At 47.0% G+C, this 19977-nt stretch overlaps 1 protein-coding gene across 4 annotated transcripts in view; it reads right to left on the bottom strand.

The window, feature by feature from the left end:
- Positions 1–19206, bottom strand: part of CLEC16A (C-type lectin domain containing 16A) — a 53094-nt gene extending 33888 nt beyond the window's left edge. For 2 of the 4 annotated variants that reach the window (XM_072982790.2, XM_072982791.2), the window contains exons 1-13: positions 18904–19205; positions 14574–14702; positions 13996–14129; positions 12645–12793; positions 11410–11515; positions 8880–9003; positions 8178–8352; positions 7248–7301; positions 6054–6167; positions 3566–3779; positions 2778–2886; positions 1568–1668; positions 40–162 (exon numbers count right to left, since the gene is read on the bottom strand). In XM_072982790.2, coding sequence (XP_072838891.2) covers positions 40–162; positions 1568–1668; positions 2778–2886; positions 3566–3779; positions 6054–6167; positions 7248–7301; positions 8178–8352; positions 8880–9003; positions 11410–11515; positions 12645–12793; positions 13996–14129; positions 14574–14702; positions 18904–18995 — 1624 coding nt within the window. In that variant the 5' untranslated portion in view covers positions 18996–19205. Of the gene's footprint in view, positions 1–39; positions 163–1567; positions 1669–2777; positions 2887–3565; positions 3780–6053; positions 6168–7247; positions 7302–8177; positions 8353–8879; positions 9004–11409; positions 11516–12644; positions 12794–13995; positions 14130–14573; positions 14703–17917; positions 18596–18903 lie in introns of those variants that run through there. The other 2 variants (XM_072982792.2, XM_020808412.3) reach the window with 2 other exon arrangements.
- Positions 19207–19977: the final 771 nt, after the last annotated feature.

Here is a 19977-nt window from a genome sequence, read left to right as displayed (position 1 = left end):
CTTTTGTTGGTGGCCCTGCAAATGGGAAGAGCCCACTACCTGGCTGAGTGGCGTAATTCATGATTCGAATGAGCCGTTCGGCGAGCACGTGGTTGTACGTTGTCTTCTCTTCGTCACTCTGGGCCGAGAGCTGAATTCTCTCCAGGGTGAGCAGCTCAATTCCTTTGAAAAAAGGAGAGGTGTTTACTCAAGACTTCGTTCTGGCGCCCGCCGACAACAAAAAAGGGCAGCTCAACCGAGCAAAAGTGCTTGCTTTGTTCTATAGCTTGTATGAAATGGTGCAGCAAAGATGCCAACTCTAGGGATCTTTCTTGGCCTCCATCAGAGTTCTTGCTTATTTATTTAAAATATTTTTACCACTGTCTTTCTGCTTAAGAAGGACTCAAGGTAGCGTACACAATTAAAAGGCAACAATTAAAAGCTAAAAACAGTAGAGAAATGTTTAAAAAGAATCAAGCAAATATTGTATTTTAAAAAATAAATAAAGTCAACAAATAAAATCAATACTAAAAACACATTTCAAAGGATCAAAGCACAGCAATCCATTTAAAACACCCGATTCAGGCAGCCAGTCACTCAGGGAAAGCTTTCCCGAAGACAGAGGTCTTTGCCTGCTTGACGAAGGACAGCCAAGAGGGGGCCAGCCTGGCCTCCGGTGGCAGGGAGTTCCAGAGTCTGGGAGCACCCACAGAGAAGGCCTGTGTCCCCACCAGGCGCACCTGTAAAGGGAGCAGAAAAACGTGCAAACGCCCCCCCCCCCCGGTCACTGCTCTGTCAAAACCAAAGAAATCTTACTATAATAGAAACAAGGCAGCTTGTTCTCCTCTGGCATCTATCAACTCTGAACTCTGGATGGCCAGGCATTTCCAGCAATAACATTTGTGCTTCAAGAATTAGAGCCGCTGCCCTGCAACCTTGAGAAGGCAGCTGAATATGGCTTCGAGCACCACTACTCAGAGCACGCACAAGGAACTATGCACCTCCGGGGTGCAACACTGATGCTTTTATCCATGGCATGGCAACTCAGAGGCTGGACAGGCGGACTCGGGTTCAAATCCCCACTGGCCCAGAGAACGTCCAGAATGATGCTGCACCAGCTGCATTGTCTCAACGTTGACCTACCTCGCAGCACTGTTGTGAGGATTTGGGATGGGGTGGGGATGAAGAGTCCATGGGCTGCCCCCCCCGAGCTCTCACTAAAGGCAAAGCGGGATCGAAATGGAAGAGGGTGGCCTTCTTGAAACAACCAGAGGAGAAAAACAGCCTCTTTGGGAAGCAGAGGTGGTTACTTGGCCCATTCCCTCCCAGATCGGCAGCTGGAGCCTCTGAAGCAGGGTTAGGAGGACCTTTCTTCTGAAGATCGATGGGGAGAGGAGGATTCACAAACATAATGGGAAGGGCCCTGAAGCCCCTTTGTGCCCCCCCTCTCATTCTCTTTCTCTCTCTCTCTCTGTCTTAGGAGCACAACTCCACTTTTTCCTCCTCTCCTCCCACAAGGATTACCCATCCGGAGCCAGGCGACAACAGCCGGCCCGTATAGGATGTCCCGGGGAGGGCTGAGCCTTACCTTTGTTGTGCGACATGGCATACAAGAGGCACAGTACAAACAGTGCATAGTAGTCAGACTCCGCACACTCGAGGGCATTGTACACCATCTCAAGAAAAGGCCTGGGAGAGGAAAAAGGAGAAAGAACCGCCCAATGCTTCTGCCGGTCTCTTAGCATAAGGCTGACAACATCATTAGCCGCAGACATAAATCTTTAATTAAAAGCTTCCTATTCCTCCTCCCTCCAACACACACACACACAGACATCTCAGGCTCCCGAGGGATCCCTTGGGTTCTAGGGAAGCGTCTGGGGGCTTCTGGATGGGGTTGGTAAGTTTTTAATGTCCGGCACTTGCTGTCATCCATCCTGAAGGGGAGGGTGGCTGTTCATGAGTAAGGACAGCGTATTCAAGCTCCTGTCTCTCTTCAAATCAACCTGAAGACATGGCTGCACAGGCAGGCCTTCCCTACGGCCATCACCTAGTCTATTTCTTTTCTTTCTTCCTTCTCTTTCCTTTCCCATCTTGGACTCTGTGATTAATTCAGATTTTACCTTTAGTTTATTTTTTATGCTTTATATAAACCGCCCACAGTAGACACCTTCTAGTTGGGCGGTATGTAAGTTCAATGAATAAATTAAATAAATAAATAAATAAATAAGCATTAACTTCCAGACTAGGATGGAAGAATGTGCATGGGTAGCAACCCATCTGAACTTGGAAGTGTGGCTTGCTCCTTTCCTAACAAGCCAGAGTTCAGTAGTTCTTGATCATGGTGCACACTGCCATACTCCCTAAGTCACAGTAAGCCAGGATCCAAAACCATCCTGGCCTAGCTGTGGCAGAGGAACATGAACAACTATGCATTATTCAGGCAAAGGGGATTAACTCTTCAGCTCATTTATCATCCCCTCCTTCAGTCCAGTCACAGAGTATCTACTGTTGCTTGTGGCAACACATGCGAAGACAGAAAAACGACCAGGACAGCAGGGCAACCCGAAAGGACACCAGGATCCAGAAGATGTGAATCTAACATGTAAGGCCGGGACAAATGTTAAACAAGAACAAAAGCACGGCCTTTGGGTTTCTGCTGGGACAGAACCGGGAAAGTGAGCAACCTGCTTTGCAACAAGAGAGAAACATTCAACCTCACACTTCACTTTGGTACTCGAAGGAGACTCTCACAAACACGTTTCCATCGGCGCCAAGAATTTCAACTGCTCTCTCCGTACCTGTTCCAGTTCGACATCTCCGAAGCAGCCGCGCTCTTTTCTTCATCTGTTATATTTTGCTCCGTTACGGAGATCAACTTGAATCGCTCCATGATCACCATCTCAATTTCTAAAGAGAAACCACAGAGCAGAAATTGAAAGGGAGGCCCCTTTTTTTTTTGCTTACAGAATAGAGGTAGGGAGAAGACGGGTGCTGGGTTGCAAGCTGCCTGCTGGTGGCTACAATTCAGAAACAATGAACAGATCCTGCTACACTCAAGTAGGTGTATCTGCTTGGAATGCCTTAAAGGAGATTCAAGGGGTCATCCTTTAACAGTGAAGGGATCCTACTGGTATCACAAAACAGACTATAATGCACCACTCGTTAAAATGGCCGCAGGGAAGAGGCTAGAGTCCTCTCAGCATGCGGGAGAACGTCTGTCTTGACCACGTTGCTGCTAAACCACCTTTAGAGCCTTAGCTTTCAGTTACGTCAAAAGAGTGATCCAGCCCCAGGGCAAGGCAGCGAGAAGAAAACCAAGTTTCTTCCACCTCTGGAAAAGGAAACTTTCCCAGCCTACCCCCGGGGAATAAACCTTAGAGTGCCCAAGCCAGCCTTTCACACAAGTTTGTGAATAAGGCAAAGAGCGCCAGGCGCGAGCGACAAACCTCGTTTCCTGGAGAAGAACCCGGCACCCGAGTCAAGTCAGGGACAAAGTGTGAACGGGTGATGACAAAGGCATGAAGAAGCCCCTGCGCCTGGGCCGGGCCGTCCTTTGCCGCCACTTGGGTTTGCTGGCCATGCTCACCTTCGCTCTCCCCACTAGGCTTGATGGTTTTCGAGGGACCTTCCATTCCGCCATCCGAAGCCTCCTCAGGCCGCCTCTCTTCCTCCTCATCCTCTCCCACGTTTTTATAGTTGGGCCTTTTCTGCTGCCTCTTCTTCCCCTTATGCTTATTAATCTCCAACGATCTCTCCAATGTCTCTGAAGGCTTAATGAAGCACCTGATGCCAGTCTTCACCTAAAACATCAAAGAGGCGGGTTGTGGCAGGAGGCAAAGCAAGCACATTTGGGGTGGGGGTGAATCATGTCTGTATGCCAACAGCCCAGCAGGACGCATGGGGCAAGGGCCCTGGCTTGGAGAGAGGGTACCCCTCCACAACCAGGCCCAATTCAAAGGACTGGCTTTGACCTCTGAATGCCTCCTGCACAGGCCAGCTGACGTCCTTTCTCTCCCTTCTGAGCCTCCCTGTTTTTTTAAGACCTTGGGATGGGCAAATTTCCCTAAGCACTGCTGCCTCCTTCCACGCCTTGAGTGGGTGAGGAAAGGCCTTTGTTTTTAAGCAAGAGGGGCGGGGGGGGGGGGCGGAATGTTGCATTTCCTTGCATGCTTAAACAGGCTTTTCAACTGATCACATTCCATTGCAAAATATCTAATTATTTAATCCTTTAATTTATTGTATTCTGACATGTTTGAATACTTGTCTTCTAAATGCTTTGTGACACATACTGGAACTTTTCCTTGGAAGGAAAATATCTTGGTGTATTTTTCAAACCCACAAGGGACACATACAGAAAGAGCATGTCATACAGAAAGAGCATGTTTCTTTAACCACACGTTGGCTCGGTGTCTGTATTTGAACCTAGGGTAAATAACACAAGTGGGTGTGATCACTGTCTGCTTTGTGATGACATTTCTTCACATGTCAGTTTTTAAGACGGGGACTGGAACATCTGCTAGAATAGACCTGAGAGTGTCAGGCCCCATCGCTAGGTGACAGGAAGGAGAGAAAGTAGGTTAAAGCAGAGCAGCAAAATGGGACAGGAAGGAGTCACCTCTGGCTGGGGCCAGAGGCAAGCAGGAACCTTTCTCGCAGGAAGGAAGGTACGGGCCGAAGGAGACTCTTGGGGACGTCATGTGGCTGGGGCCGTGAAGGCACGTGACTTGCTGAGCCCAGGTAGCTGTGAGAAAGCAAGAACCCCCTCCTGATGGGGGCCCTCCGTTGCTGGGAGCACAGACGCCCTTCCTAGGGTTTCAGAAATGTCTCATCGCTAGACGAACACACTCCTGTCATCTGTCCATTGCAGCTACTCCCAAGAAGGGTGGCTGCAGCACTCAAGCCAGGGAACTCTCTCTCTCTGTGTGCATGCGTGTGTGACTTTCTGAGGGGAGGACTTTAAAAAGTGCCTTTTAAAAGGCAAATGTGGGGGGGGGGAATCCGCAGGATTCATGGTTCTTATGGAAAGGGGTTGGGACTCACAAAAAAAGGTGGGGAACATACCACTTTAAACAAAGCAGGGCACATTTATCCCACTTTTCCTTTTATTGGGAAGAAGTAAGCTATTGAATGGGGGGAGGGAAGATATATTTTTATTTTAATCTGAATACTTCTCCGTGTTACTTAATTTGTCTCTGATGGATCACAGCCTCACCCGGACCAAGGATCCAGAAGGCAGGAAAGACAGACAGAGGAGGAGAAGGAACAAAGGCCACAAGCCTCATGCTGCACTTAATTGTCCTAAATTCACCCCTTTTTTTCTCCCAGACAACACGCACTCCTCCTCCTGCAGCCAAACGGTGTTTCTTGGTTCCTTAAGCTGTAAAAATCTGACTGCTGCCCTACTTTGTGAATACTACGCTTTGCCCCGTGTCATTCCAGGCAGTGAAGTGGACAAAGCCACATTGTTTAATCTCTGGTCATAGGAAGCCGTGGTTGCCCCAACAAGCACCAGAACAGTTCTGCCGTTAAAGAGGTTGAAACTTACACTGAAACCATGAGGAAACAACAACTCTTATTCCCCAACACCCTCCTCCACCACCACCACCCACCACCACACAGGCCCCAGAAATTTCTGCAAAATCGCTTCAGTGGAAGTAAAACTGCTGCAGCAGAACAAGGCCACAAGCTCCTGACCACAGATTTCCTAGTAACAGGACCCACTTAAAGAAAAACGGGCGAGATGCAGAATGAGTAAGTGTGCTATGAAGACAAGATCATTGTCGAGGCCTAACAGACCTTTCCATCTTTCAGTTCTCATGCAAGATCAGGTCACCATTCTGGTTTAAAGAAACAAAGAACGCTCAAGCGAGACAAAGTACATCAAAGACCCCAACAGCTCTTTTGACACCATGAGTTACAAGGACAGCAATTACACTGAACACCCCAATTCTTGCTAAATGCACGCACGCACAGAGAGAGAGAGAGAGAGAGAGAGAGCACCTCAACAGGTGCTTTAATGTAGAGGGCGACCCTTGATGGACTGATGCCACATAGCAGATCCCCCTCACACTCACCGAGCTTTTCTGGACATCTTGTTCAACTTGGGAACAAAACACAGAGAGGTCTCCATTCAGAATGACTTCAGCCAGAGAATTCACTAGAGGCGTGTAGTGTATAATCAGGAACACCTGGCAGGAGGAGGCAAGGAGAAGAGTGAGGAGGGAGCCAACAGAGCCAGACCCACTGACTATGCCTTAGAAATTTTCATACAAATACCGTACTTGAGAATTATCTAATTACTTTGCAACAGTTACATTTTGGAAGGTGACAAGAATGTAACAACACTGCACCCCAAAAGCAATATAACCAGTGGTTATAACATTCCCTTTCTGTGTGGTGACTTTTTCTAGTTACTGTCAAAATTACTTTATAGGATATTCTGAATTCCCCCCCCCCCCCGAGGAAGTTTAACAAGACATTTTCAAGCTTTAGGCCCTTCATCAATCTCAACTGGTTCAGAAAATCTACATATATGTGGTTTATATCCTTGCACTATTGTATTTCCAAGGCGTAGTATCAGTACAGGCCACTAGAAAATTACATTTTCTTGTAATTTTCTAGTCCACTGGTTAGGCAACACTTAACAATATCACACAGCCCAAGAAACTGCATTATGAAGCAGGGGTCGGAATGACTCCCGGCTGGGCAACCAGTTCCTTCTCTGCACCTTTCTGCCCTCCTCTGCTTAATGGACAATTAAAACATGCAGAAGGGGCACAAGACTGAAGGCTGGGCGAGGGAAATGTCACATCGTTGAATGGTCCCTCCGCTGCTAATGTTCTGCACTGGAGAAGCTCCCACTGAGAAGTGCTCAAGGTCAGCTGTCCCTCTCGATACCATTCCATTACAGGAAACTTGGATTTCTGGCACCATATAATCCCTCACCTGCCATCTTTAAGTGGTATAGCTATGCCACGTGTTTCCATGGTATGTATCACAGACTCTTTAGCGAAGGCATTGCCAAATCATCATCACCTTTCCATATCTGCTGTTCCTTCCCTCTCCAGGCCACCCTGCCCGCTCACTGTAAACTTCCAACCTCTTTTCTTGGTCCGTGAACTTAGAACACCCATAAGTCACATCACTGTTGCAGTATAAACACTAAGAATAGTAGCAGCAACAATCAGCCTCCACCACTGATTCACAGGAAAGATTACTCTAATTCTCAGGAAGACACCAAATACTGAATATAGATATCTGACACGTACCTGTGAGAGTAGATACAGAGAAACCTGGAGGCTTATTTTTGGACGTTCTCCGCCCTAAGGAGCAAAGATTAAGAAGAAAGCTTAGTTCTGGAAGCAGCCGATACCTTTAATCGACTATTATTTGCCTACATTTCCAATGCATGCAGAATCTTGTTCTCCCAGTTTTGTATGGATACTTTCAAACACATTTCTTACAAGCAGGGATGAAAAGCAGAAAGCATGACCTGAAGTTCTGCTCTTATGCATAATTAGTTACACAAGAATGTATACATACATATAAATAGAAATACAAAATTGCAGCATTATGACTAATGGAAACTTGCGAAAGAGTGCAGCTGGACAATGAAAGTCTTTTGAATTTACTCCACATCAGGGTTAGAAATTATGCAGAATGCGATTTTTACTGGGCCTGAGGCAGCTTTCGTGAGCCCAGCGTCTGACGCCCAGCTGAAACAAAAGCAGGGAGGATCTGGCTTTCTAAACTGTTTGGCACTGCACCCACTTTTTGATTTCTGAGAAGCACACCTCGCCTTTGGCCCCTCCATCCAATGCCCTTGTAATAAAAATCCTGACTTTTAACTTAAAAATAAACAAAACACATGGCAAATGGGTTTACATTTTTTTATGCCACAAAAATAGTAAAAATGGCATTGACCTTTTAAAAAAAGAGTGGAAAGAAAGGAAACAAAATGTGACAGATGATGCTCAATCTCACAGATTCCTGCCACTACCCGTGGAGTTTGGGAACCAAAACTCCGGAAAGTGTCATTCCCCCTTTAAAACTGGGAGCAGTGGCAGGCTGCGCCTTGTCTTCCCAAGCTTCCCCCCCCCCCCCCCCCCGTTTCTGCTACAGCCTTGGTGGCTCTGGAGGAACCTCTGAAGCCGCCCACTGCACGCACAGTCCAGTATGGCGAGATGTCCCTTCCTTACCTTATCTTGGTTCACTAAGGAATAGACGTACAGAGGAAGGAAGAGACTGTTGAGTAAGTGGTCAGTGAGCACGTCATTTAAGAATTCACAGTTAATGGTGAGGATGTCATTCAGGTAGTGAAGATGGTCAAGGTGCTCAGCTACCAGGTCACTTAGCTTCCCCCGATTTCTATGCCTGTCAAAGAGAACAGAATTCAACACATAACGTACCGACCCAAAGAAAAACTCCAGGGCTAAAATGATAAACAAGGTGGCCCCATAGGAGGCAACTACCGACCTCCAAAATATCCCTATATCAAAATCATCATCATCTAGATTATTGGTGCAGTTTTAAAAGACACAAGCTCCCCCTATGCTCTCTTTCCCCAAAGGTGCTGGCTACTCTCTGTGTGTTCATCATCTGGAAACACAAAACTACATACAAAGCACAACCTCCCTCCCCCCTTTTGGGGGATTTTGTTTGATGCTTACTGCAATCTCCTATTTACTTAAAATATTTCAGAGCTGCCTTTTAAGCCAGCGCTCTTCCCAAGGTTTCCCGCAGGACCAACAAATGCCATTTTTGATATCCTAGTTGTTGGTCCTCAGAAGCCCATTCACTGAAAAGAACACGCCAACAGGCTGCATGGTGCTTTCCAGCTGCTGACAGGGTGAAACGACACAGCCCAACAACTCCCTACTGAAGGCGGAAAAAGAACGTACTCTTCGTCGGTTTGCACGCAGTTATCCAGCTGTATGACGTGGCTCCCAATGAACCAGACCAAATTGGAGAAGTAAGGGACGGCTGTTTTGTCCCGGATGTAGTGCAGCATCGGCTGGTTATCCACTGAAGGGGAAAAAGATATTTTCAGCATCCATTTCCACAAGACAGGAGCAAGCACATAATGAAAGTCATGATGACTCTTTGAAACCAACACACCACCCTGCCAAATTCTTTTCTGTAGGCTGTCTGGGGGCCCCCACGGCTGTTTTAATGTACGCTTAACTATCAACAGTATTTCGCTAGGCCAAATAGCACCCTTCCGAGGGGTTAACCACGCCTGTGATTAAACAGCTATAAAAGCAGCCACCTATTGCAGCCGAGAAGATTGCTGTTTCCCTGAAGAGTGTGAGAATCATAAGCAGTAATAAAAGGCTGAAGAGTCAAAGCGATTAGTGGACTTACATGACACTGCATTAAGGAACACAGGAATCATCAGTGAAGAAAGGGCAAGAGAAGACAAAAACAGACAATGGTTAACAGGGTTAGGAACTGGGATGGCAAGACATCCCTCCCCACCCCAAGGGTTTACCAGCTAAAGCAGGAGGCGTCTAGGCTAGAAGAGGCAGGCCAGCGGGGGGGGGGGGGGAGGAAAGCACACAGCCCCGGGGATGCTAGCCTCAGCCGCCCACCCCCTCTCCCACAACCGACACAAACATGACCCTTCCTCCCCACCTGGCACAGCATCACTGCCAACTCAACACTGAGGCCAGTGGTTTTCAAACTGAGGACTCTTTTCCTGCATGGCTTTGTCAGCTCCTGTTATAGCGCAGCCCCCCACCCCCAGCCTGCCTTCAAGGGTTCAGCCAGTTCACCAAGGTCCCGGCCAAGGTTACACGGGGGGGGGGGAGAGACCCAGGGCTCCCTCCTACACTCAAACAGCCACAAGCAGGTGATAACCCTACAACGCCCCTCCTGGGTCTGCCCCTCCATCCTATCTGCTCTTCTGAACAGAGGGCAAAAATGGCTCCTGACGCTCTTTGCCAAGCTCCTCTAGTCATGCAACTCTCCAGGAAACATCGCCCGATGCTGTTTCTTCCTCCTCCCTTATATATCCTGTTGCTCTGCAGGCAGTGCAACTTGCTTTACAAATGAATTTTATTTTTAAACAGGCACCCCAAGAGAGCAGGGAGGCAGAGAAATGGAGGTGGAACACTGGAAGAGCTGCAGCGTACCAAGCTCCACAGATGGACAGGAGTTGCTTCAAATCCCTGGGGAGCCAGGGAGCATTTTACTGACCCTGGAGAGCCTCCTGTGAGGATGGGCAGCTTAACTGGAGATGGACCATATTTTACAGGCGTCTAGTCCGCTCACTCAAGGGCTTTAGAGCGCATGAGCCTCTCCTCAAAAACCTGCTTTTTCTTCTTTTGAAGTCCCCTGTTCTTCAAAAGTTACCTTTGACACAAGGGAGCGGGGAGCTGTTCAAGAAGGGAATGGGAAAAGCCGACCCGCCCTCCGTTCCTTGGGGCCACAGAGATTCAGTGGTGAGCTAAGGGCGAATTCCACCAAGAGTCCTTGCAAAGTTTAAGGAGTTCCACGTTACATTTGGGATTGGTGTCTATGGACTGCAACGGCACCCCCTCTTCCTCAGACCCATCAGAGGGCCACAGACCAAGGGAGATGGCGCCAAATAACTTTTTAATCCATTCTTAAGGTGTCAGACTGCTCTTTTTTAGCTTTGCTGCAGCAGACAAGCCCATGTCTCCTCACTTCGTAAGAAAGCCCTAATCCTTGGTTCCCCCGGACAGTAGCTCCTCTACTAAAGAACAAGGATGAAGCAGGGACCATATTTCCTGCACCAGGAAATATTTCATTGCATCCTACTCTATGGCACACTGACATTTTCTTCACTGATGAATAAAGAGTAAAGAGGGCAGAGACAAAGAAGGACAAAGAGAGACAGGAACAGGATGTTAGGGAACAGCAAAGTTTTGTGGCGCCTTGAAGACCTGATGCGTTTGGTTTGGGCCTGTGCTTTCCCGGACATCTGCGGATACGGGCAGCTGAGCGTGAAAGCCTACCCCAAATAAAATGCCCTTTTTTTCCAAAGGTGCCTCAAGTGCCTTTGTCATTCTCCCTGAGATAGACTAATACAGCTAACGCCCTGGAAGTAATGCTTGAGACCACATTGTCTTCTTTGGCAAGCATGTAAGGCTATAAGCAAGAACTAGCCAAGAATGACCTCTAGTGGCCATTCCCCTGTGTATTCTCCTTTCAGTTCCTGTATTTTTTTTAAAAAAAACTTTCCTTTTTCAGCATCAATTTTTCCATAATCAATGATTTGGAACTCTTTTACAGATGAAAGCTTTCAACCGTGCCAGTCCCAGCTGTACAACAAAGGTTTATTCTACCTAATAAGCCTGGGGAAGTGTCTGAGGTCCTGCCCCCCCCCCTTTTTTTGAAACTACCTACACTCACGCTCCACTGCTTCGCCAGAGTACTCACTCTTCTAAGCTGGCAAGAAAAGCTTACCTTTGTAAACATTTAACGTTATCGTTCTAACTGCAATCCTGACCATGCTTTCCGGGTGATTGAAGAACTTGATTGCTTCTGTGTAAAGGGCAAAATCATTTGTGTGCTGAAAGAGAAGACAGGTAAACCCTAGGAATGAGATCTGGTCCATGAATGCATGCCCCATCCCTCAACACGCTGTCTTCCTAGGGTGGCTTATACAAACAATGTAAGATCAGTCAGAGGAGAAAATGCACAAAACAGCAACGAGTCAAAAGCACAAAAGACCTGACATTTTCAGAAATCAAGCTATGAATGCCTTCTTCTGTCGCTAATATTTGCATCATATTTCAGCACCTATTGTTCATTTGTTTGGGTTTTTAATTGCCTGCAAACTATCCAGAATAGTGCTGATATTTAAATTAATGGGCTGGTATATAAATTAAAGTAATACCTAAATAAATAATAAACAGGTCAAAAAGACCAGCTTTCCTCTTCCTCCTTTCAGAGAAAATGTTGGGTCACAGATTTGTCCTCACTTATCTGCCTCCCACCTTTGTCCACGAATATTCGGCCAGCGCTCTGACACCCACCCACTCCACCCCATTTCTCTCCATTCTAAGCATGTAGCACCCCCCCTTCCCTTACACCCGGAGACAGCCTTCCTGTCCAGTCCTGCTCTGAAACTTTGGGAAGGACTCCGTGCTGCCACTAGCCCTCAGGTGACCAAGACAAAATGTGGGCCATGTTCTGCCTTAGGCGTCCTATGGCTACCTGCTTCGGTTTATTCTTACCCTTCTCCGTGTTTCCTGGATTATTACCCTATTTTGTATGCAGAGAAGATTGGCATTTTATTTCTTACTAAAGTTTCTTCTGTTTACATGTTCTTGTGTATATTATTGTGCTCCTGACATTATTTTTGTTCTCAACAGGTACTGCTTTCCTTGTTACAAGCTGCTTTGTAGATGGAAAAATACCAGCTGGTGTTTTTAAAAACAAATAGCTGGGAATGTAATTCACTAACCTTTTAAAAGTGGTGACTACAAAAGGCTTAATATGTGGAACAGAGAAACACTATGGAGATGCTGAGTTATTGTGACAAAACTGTGAAAACAATATTTAAAAGAGAGAGGGTGACCCGAGAGAGTACAACATTGGGGACTTAAAAGAGATTTGCTTGGCATCACCCAGCGTTACCTCTCGTGAACATAGGCCTCACATTCAAGAGCTCTGGAATGCCTTTTGCCACTGCGTACCTCATTGTAAAAAAAATGAACCGTGTGATTATTCAGCTTCAAAGACAGCGTTTTCAGGAACGAAATATAGTATGCCATAATCTCTTCATCCGAGAAGTCAAATTTGTGCACAATGATGGAATTTACGTAGTTGTTCGAAAGCAGATAGTCTGAAAAGAAACACACATTTATAACCCATAGGTAAGCTCAAATCCATGACATGGATTGAGACAAGGAACTGCAGCATGCCAAGTTTCTGGAAACCACTCCGGTATATTTTTAAAAATGTTTAACAATCCATGGTGAAATTGGAAAAATGATGAACAATGGAAAATCTTGTATAAACCACCCACAGCTCTGAACACAGCCTGCCAGCTTATTCATGTAGGCTTAATTCTCAAAACTGTGTATATTTTTAGATAAGGGAGATCTTAGGCTGGCAAGAGACCCCCCATTTAAGGCAAAAACAGATGCCTCAGCTATACAACAGCAAGCTTCTTCCACAGATAAGGGGCTGAATCTAGCTGCTGGTCTCATGCAGGGGCTGTCCCCACTGAACCAACTGCTGGAAGACAGGTTGGCCTACATATCCCACAGATTCAGTGGGTCTACTCCAAGTAGGATGAGAAGCCGGTTCAGACCAAGGAGCTGCAGACCATCAGCGGCAAACAACAAAGAAGAACCCTAGGCATTTGCTCTTTCAAAGGCTATGTGCTTCTCCCCAAACAAGATCTTTCGACAGAATAACATACAAAACTCATGACCTATGTTTTACAAAATCTTCACCTATTCTGTAAATCACAGACCAAAATCTTAGATGGAACTTCAGTTCCAAATAAGGTAGACCCATTGAAATGAATGAGGCTTGTTTGTCAACATGAAAACAACTTCCAGTGATTTCACGGCTTTTTTCCTTCAACTGGTACTAACAAAATAGATTTAGCCCCTTCTCAAATTTGGACTGAGAGGAAGGAGGCTTGTGACATACTTCCTGGTATAGTAGTTTTATGAAACTACTTGGGAGAACGGTTTAATAAAATTAGGCAGTCCAAGACAGAAGTTTGCACTGTAAATTCCAAATCTTCTTTTATTTATTAATACATTAATGTGTTTATTTAAAATATTTGTAAACTCCCTTTCACTCTGTTCATAATTCCCAGTCAGCGTCCCTGACACGACCTTCATTTGCAGCCAAGTTGACTGGAAAAGATTACTGTGTGCCTCATGTTAGGGTCACAGTCTTCAGGAAAAGAAGCCAGCACCTTAGACCCATCTTCCTCCCTTCCCCATCCCCGCCAAATGCTGGCTGTACAGGTTTAGGCACCTGAATTCAGCACCCTTGCAAATGAGGACCCGAGGTGTGTGGACTTACAGAGCGAAGTCTCGTGGCGAATGTTCTCAAAGAGGATATTCAGGGTCTGCAGCAGCTGCACACAGACGTAGCGGCCGGACTTCTGGCGCAGAATGTTCAGGAAGTACACAAACATGTTCTTCTCCAAGAAAAAGCTAGAATGTCATCAACCATGGTTACCGATTTAGTTTCTGCACCAGACTGACCCCACCATCCTTAAACACCAATTTGTGAAACCTCTGAGCTCCAGCATTCAACACTCTCACGAGGATGCAAACCCCACAGAAGGTAGCAAATTATTTCACGTAGGCACCATGCAGAGTGCACTGTGCAGTTGCGAGGTGAGGCTTCACCTCCCGGGCAAAGTGGGATTTTTAAGGTAACAACAGCACAGGGCTGGGGCTTATTGCTGGCTTAAATCAGTCCAGCATGTTGGCCATTCTACATACATGCGCTTGGGATTTAGCATCTCTGAAGCCAAAGGGGCTCGACTTTTTCCCCCCCTCACAGTTGATCAGCAGCTTGTCTTTTACAGTGTGACCACCCTCCGTCCCCCCCCCGCCATCAACACATTTGCAGAAAACATTGAGAAAACTTACTCAAATACTGAACTGTCATTTTGGTCTCCCCATATAAGGATCTCCGTTATGGACCGAATGGTCTCCACCAACAGGTTCCGGTTGTGATCAGTCACGGTGGTATTTTTGGTCAAAACGTGGTACATATACCTAAAGAAAACATAAAGGAGCTATTCCATGAAGTGTTGAGACTCTCGGTCACTTTATTTTCTCAATAACAACAAAAGCAGCAAGCAAGGAAAGGTTCCTCAAATCCTTTTGTGAAAACAATGACCCGTCTTCCTTTGGGAATCCTGATTAGAAAGGTCTGGTTCAGGCTCCCAACAAGTTATTCATGTACAGTAATTGATTTTTCTGAAAACTAAGGCCCAGGGCAGCTCACAGCAAGATTTCAGAAAGACTCCAGCAAAAATGTAAGTTATAATGTTAAAATGCCATCAGACAAATGATTGTAGAAAAGCACAAGCCACTGAAAAGCAATTTTTAAAAGACTTTTATCAAAAGACCCCAGTAAGTTGCCAAAGCAACTCTGAACGGATTTTCCCTGCTGAGGGGAAGACAGCAGGGAAGGGTCCAGACTAGGCTCCCTCTGTCCGAGTTCTGCAGCTCGGGAGCAGCCCCGGAAAAGACACTCTCACATCCCTACCAAGCAGGCCTCCAAGAAGACTGATAGAAAGGCATCCCCTGAAGATTTCAAAGCCTGGAGGCCCTCTTGCTCTTAAACTCCAAGACCTTTTCAATTCTACACATCAGCAGCAACATTTTACATGTGCCTGGAAAAGCAATGGCATGACTGGACTCCTCCTGCCCCCCCCAAAAAAAGCAGGATGGATCTTGGACTATCAGTATCAAATACAGCCTCTAGACTTCTGGAAGTTGGCCACTAGAAATTTACACTGCAATGTCGTTCCATCTCGGTGCCATAAATTGCATGGAAGGTTTTAAAATTCCTGAAGGTTACAGTGACTGGGCTGAAAACATCCAACTCAAAAACTCAACCCAACCCCCCAAAAACTCCATCACAATAGATTAGTTAGGGCAGTTGGCTGAGAGGCTGGTCAGGTAACCATTTCACAGAATGTTCCTATCACAAGCCTCCTTCTGGGTAGATTCTGCAACACAATGTGACCAGGAAATGACTAAAATGTCACACATCCCAAATAGAGAGGACTAGGTGTTTACTTCGGAACTCCTGTGTTGAATCAGGTTCCAGGAAGCGGCCAGAGGGAGCTGCAGCACTTCAACTAGCATCATCCTGCTGCAACTTTGTACTGTAGATCCATTCTCTGAAACTTTTCAATGTGAGCTAAGCTATTGCTTTGAATCCTGAGTCAGTGGCGAGCTAGCAGGGAACCCACCAGTCAGCTTGGATGTGTCAACAAGCTGCAGTCCCTAAGAGCTCCTTAAATGGTTTGGAGTGTTCCCGAGAACTTCACTCACCTCAACCCCATCCTAGACAGGCCTGGGAGTAAAAATGATACTCAAGGAAAGGAGAGATCTAGGATTAGGTTACAAGCCCTCTTTCCTTACAGGAGCATGGTAAAAAGAGAGCCGGTTGTGTCTTTCTTTCACTGATATGGAAACTGAGGCTGTGGGGTCAACGCAACAGCCCAAATCTGACAGGTGTTGGTGTAAGGCTTGGGTAACTTGTTGCAGATACTGCAGGTATCTAAGGAGACACCAGGGCACTTTTCGGTTGTAGACTTGGCCGTGCACGTGACAACACAACTGACATGTGCTCTGGAATCGTTTAGATGCAAAGCAACTTAAACAAACGTACATAAACACCAATAGGATCTTGGCCAATCCTGTGTCAGCATCTGTCACCTATATTTTTCTAGGTTATCCCACACACTCATTATCCCACACATTCAAATTCCATAACCACCCCATCACGCTAGGCCCTACGACTAGTTCTACTCTAGAGGAATCTCAATGGTTGCACCCCTCACACCACATGCACAAACTCCAGCTGGAGTCTCACAAACCCAGATGATTAGACCACACAGTTCTACCATCAAGCCATAAATGAAGGCTTCAAGCAGAAAACTCCACAATGCCAAAAACACACATACAGTGGTGCCTCGCACAACGATTGCTTCATACAACGATGAATTCACACAGCGATGGGTTTTTTTGAGGAATTTCCCCCATCGTTTAACAATGCTCTCTATGGGGGAATTTCACTTAACGATGTCCCTTTTTGCTCATTTAAAAGTGTATTAAAATGTTTGAAACCTGTTTTAAATGCTTGGATTCCATAGTGCACCTTGTGAAACATGTGCAAACTTAATTTGGTTTTGTTCTGAGTCTTCATTAATTTTTGATGATTTTTTATTTTCCCCATTTAAATCAATTGAATGGACAGTTCAATGCATTTAAATAGGGAAAACAAAAAATCACCAAAAATTAAGGACGACTCAGAACAACACCAAATTAAGTTTGCATAGGGTTCAGGAGGTGGGCTAACGATTGCAAGCATTTAAAACCTGTTCCAAACATTGTAAGACACTTAAAAATGAACGAAAACGGACATCGGAAAAGACTTCAAAAGCACTGAAGCCGGCTTCAGTGCTTTTGAAACTCTTCTGTTTTTGCTCATTTTTAAGGGTCTTACAATGTTTGGAACAGGTTTTAAATGCTTGCAATCGTTAGCCCACCTCCTGAACCCTATGCAAACTTAATTTGGTGTTGTTCTGAGTCGTCCTTAATTTTTAGTGATTTTTTGAATTTTCTCTCATTGGAATGTATTGAACTTTCCGTCCAATGCATTCCAATGAGAGAAAATTAAAAAAATCACCAAAAATTAAAGACGACTCAGAACAACATCAAATTAAGTTTGCATAGGGTTCAGGAGGTGGGCTAACGATTGCAAGCATTTAAAACCTGTTCCAAACACTGTAAGGCAGTTTTACAGGAGCGAAAAAGGACTTCGCAAAGCCATTGAAATGTATTGAGTCGGCTTCAATACGTTCCAATGGAGGAAACATTGTTTCACTCAACGATGTTTCCTATGGGTTTTTTCACTTAAAAGACAGCAATCTGTTCCAATTGGAACGGATTAACCGGTTTTCAATGCATTCCTATGGGAAATGGTGTTTCACAGAACGATGTTTCACACAACGTTGATTTTTTTGGAACCGATTAACATCGTTGTGTGAGGCACCACTGTATACACACACACCCCAAACCCTTTGTGGCTGCAAATAACCAGAACTTTTATGCCTCCTATCCCTCTCCCATGTAAACCCGTGGGGCGTAAATACACAAACACACCTGCACCATTATCCCCAGCTGATACAAACTATCAGTTCTCTAAGCATGTATACACATACAGGTGTGCACACACACAAACACATACACACCTGGCCTGACTGCCCATCAGCCCATGGCTGCCTCAACGTCCTTGGGTCCAGAGGAAGGATGGTGCAGGCACCAAACCCTCCCTCTCAGGAGTGGGCTTCCACTCCCATCATCCCTTACTCTCACCTAGGGATGATGGGGCAGCTCAGTGGCTTAGGCTTCTAATGGCAGAGCCAGAGGTCGTGAGTTCGAATCCTCCACTGTGTACCTCCTTGACAGTGGCTGGACTCCATGATCCGCAGGGTCTCTCCCAACTCTGCAGTTCTAACACTGATTATTGTTATTATTATTATGCTAGTTCACAGCTTGGGGGGGGGGTTTCGAGGTGATATACCCCCCCAAAGCTGTGCTACCACCAGATCCAACCAACTAGCTCTCCCCTAACGGGGTGACAGACAGGCAAACAGGCAGATATTTTAAAATTAAACAGTCTGACTAGCTAAGTTATTGGGGGGGGGGAAGAGAACGACTGCTCCCCCAATCTCTCTCCCCACCCCCCAAAGCCCTTCTTTTTAATTGCCTCTCCCAGGGTCTTCCTGTGGAGGCGGCTGGTGGCTTCTGGGAACTGTAGTTCCCCCACCCACCCCCTTTGTCTGGGTGTTGCGGGGGTGGGGAGGAGAGCCCCTCTCCCAGAATCCCTTCAGCCAAAAGGTCTTCTCAGTCGGCCAGCCCCCCCCCCACGGTTCCCCTCTCTTCCCGCCAGACTACAACTCCCAGAGTCCGCCGGCCAGAGACTACTGGACATTGTAGTCGAGAGCGAGTTACTCCAGACACAAGCACATCCCCCCAGCCCAGTGTGACCTTCTCAGAGGGGGCTCAGTGCTCCCCCTAAGGAGACCCCCCATTGGGGAGAGGGGTTTTATCCCCCCTCCCCCCAGCCCAGAGTGACCTTCTGAGGGGGGCTCGGTGCTCCCCCTGAGGAGACCCCCCCATTGGGGGGAAGGGCTTCATCCCCTCCCCCTCCCCCCCTCCCCAGCTGAGGCCTCACTTGAGGTGCTCCAGGGAGTGGATGTTCTTGCCCGCCTTGCCGTGCCCGCTGCCGCCGCCTCCGGCCCCCCAGCTGCGCGACCGCCCGAACATCTTGAGGGGGTGGTGGACCGGGCTCAGCCCCTCGGTTTCTCCGCCCGCCTCTCGCTGCCTTCGAGCCTCCGGCTACGGCCTGAGGGTCTGCCGCCGCCGCCGCCGCCTCGTCCTCCTTCCCGCCTGCCACAGATCTCCTTCGCTTCCCCCTCAGCAAAACCAACCACCACCATCCCTTGACAGGGCAGGAGGAGACTAACAACGCGCAGGCGCGGCCGCGGGGCACGCTGGGAAACGCAGTTCTCCTGCCCCTTCGCCAGCCTTGGAGGCGGCCTCCGCCGGACTATCCTTCCCAGCATGCCTTTCGCGAGAAGAGCGAGGCGTTTCCATGGCGAGGGGGCTTTCCTGACCTGAAAGGGGCGGGGCTTCTGCGCCTTCTAAGGTCCTGGTGCTACATCTTTGAATACATTGTATTGAGTTAGGGACCTCTTTTTTTTGCAGTTCCTTTAAAAGTCCTAGAACTCCTTTATGGTGAATAAATTTAAATTTAATAGGTTGCTGTTTTGCTAATGCAACTTTTTATTGCCTTCATGACGAATAAATCATGCACAATTATTTTAATACCAGTTTCCCACCACCCCCACATCCAAGGTAGGAGGACAGCTTGCCATCTTTTTAAAACGGACCTGCTCTTTTGCACCAGCCCGAAGTGCAAAAATTAGCCGGCAGATGGATTGTGTTGGAGCAAAAGAGTTCATCATCAGTGAGGCAAAGGGATGGCTTGAGTTCCCTCTCCAACAGACTGTGGTTGAAAGCCACAGAACAGGGCCAGTGGAAGGGCGGGGGAATAAAGTCGCAGCCTTCCACAAAGCCCCCAAAACACCGGCCCCCAAGTTATCCCCTGGGTCGCTTAGCCAATTTGATGCAGCAGTTTTCCATTCGGCTTGATGATGGAAGGGCATCGCTCTCTCTCTCTCTCTCTCAAAAAAACAACAACAATGCAACAGCTGAAAAAAAGAGGTGCAATAGACGTGCGGAGCCT

This window comes from Pogona vitticeps, chromosome 13 (assembly GCF_051106095.1).
Source record: "Pogona vitticeps strain Pit_001003342236 chromosome 13, PviZW2.1, whole genome shotgun sequence".
In the NCBI taxonomy this organism is placed as follows: Eukaryota; Metazoa; Chordata; class Lepidosauria; order Squamata; family Agamidae; genus Pogona; species Pogona vitticeps.
The sequence above is the reverse complement of the archived record's forward strand: the minus strand, read 5'-3'. Positions and strand labels throughout refer to the sequence as shown.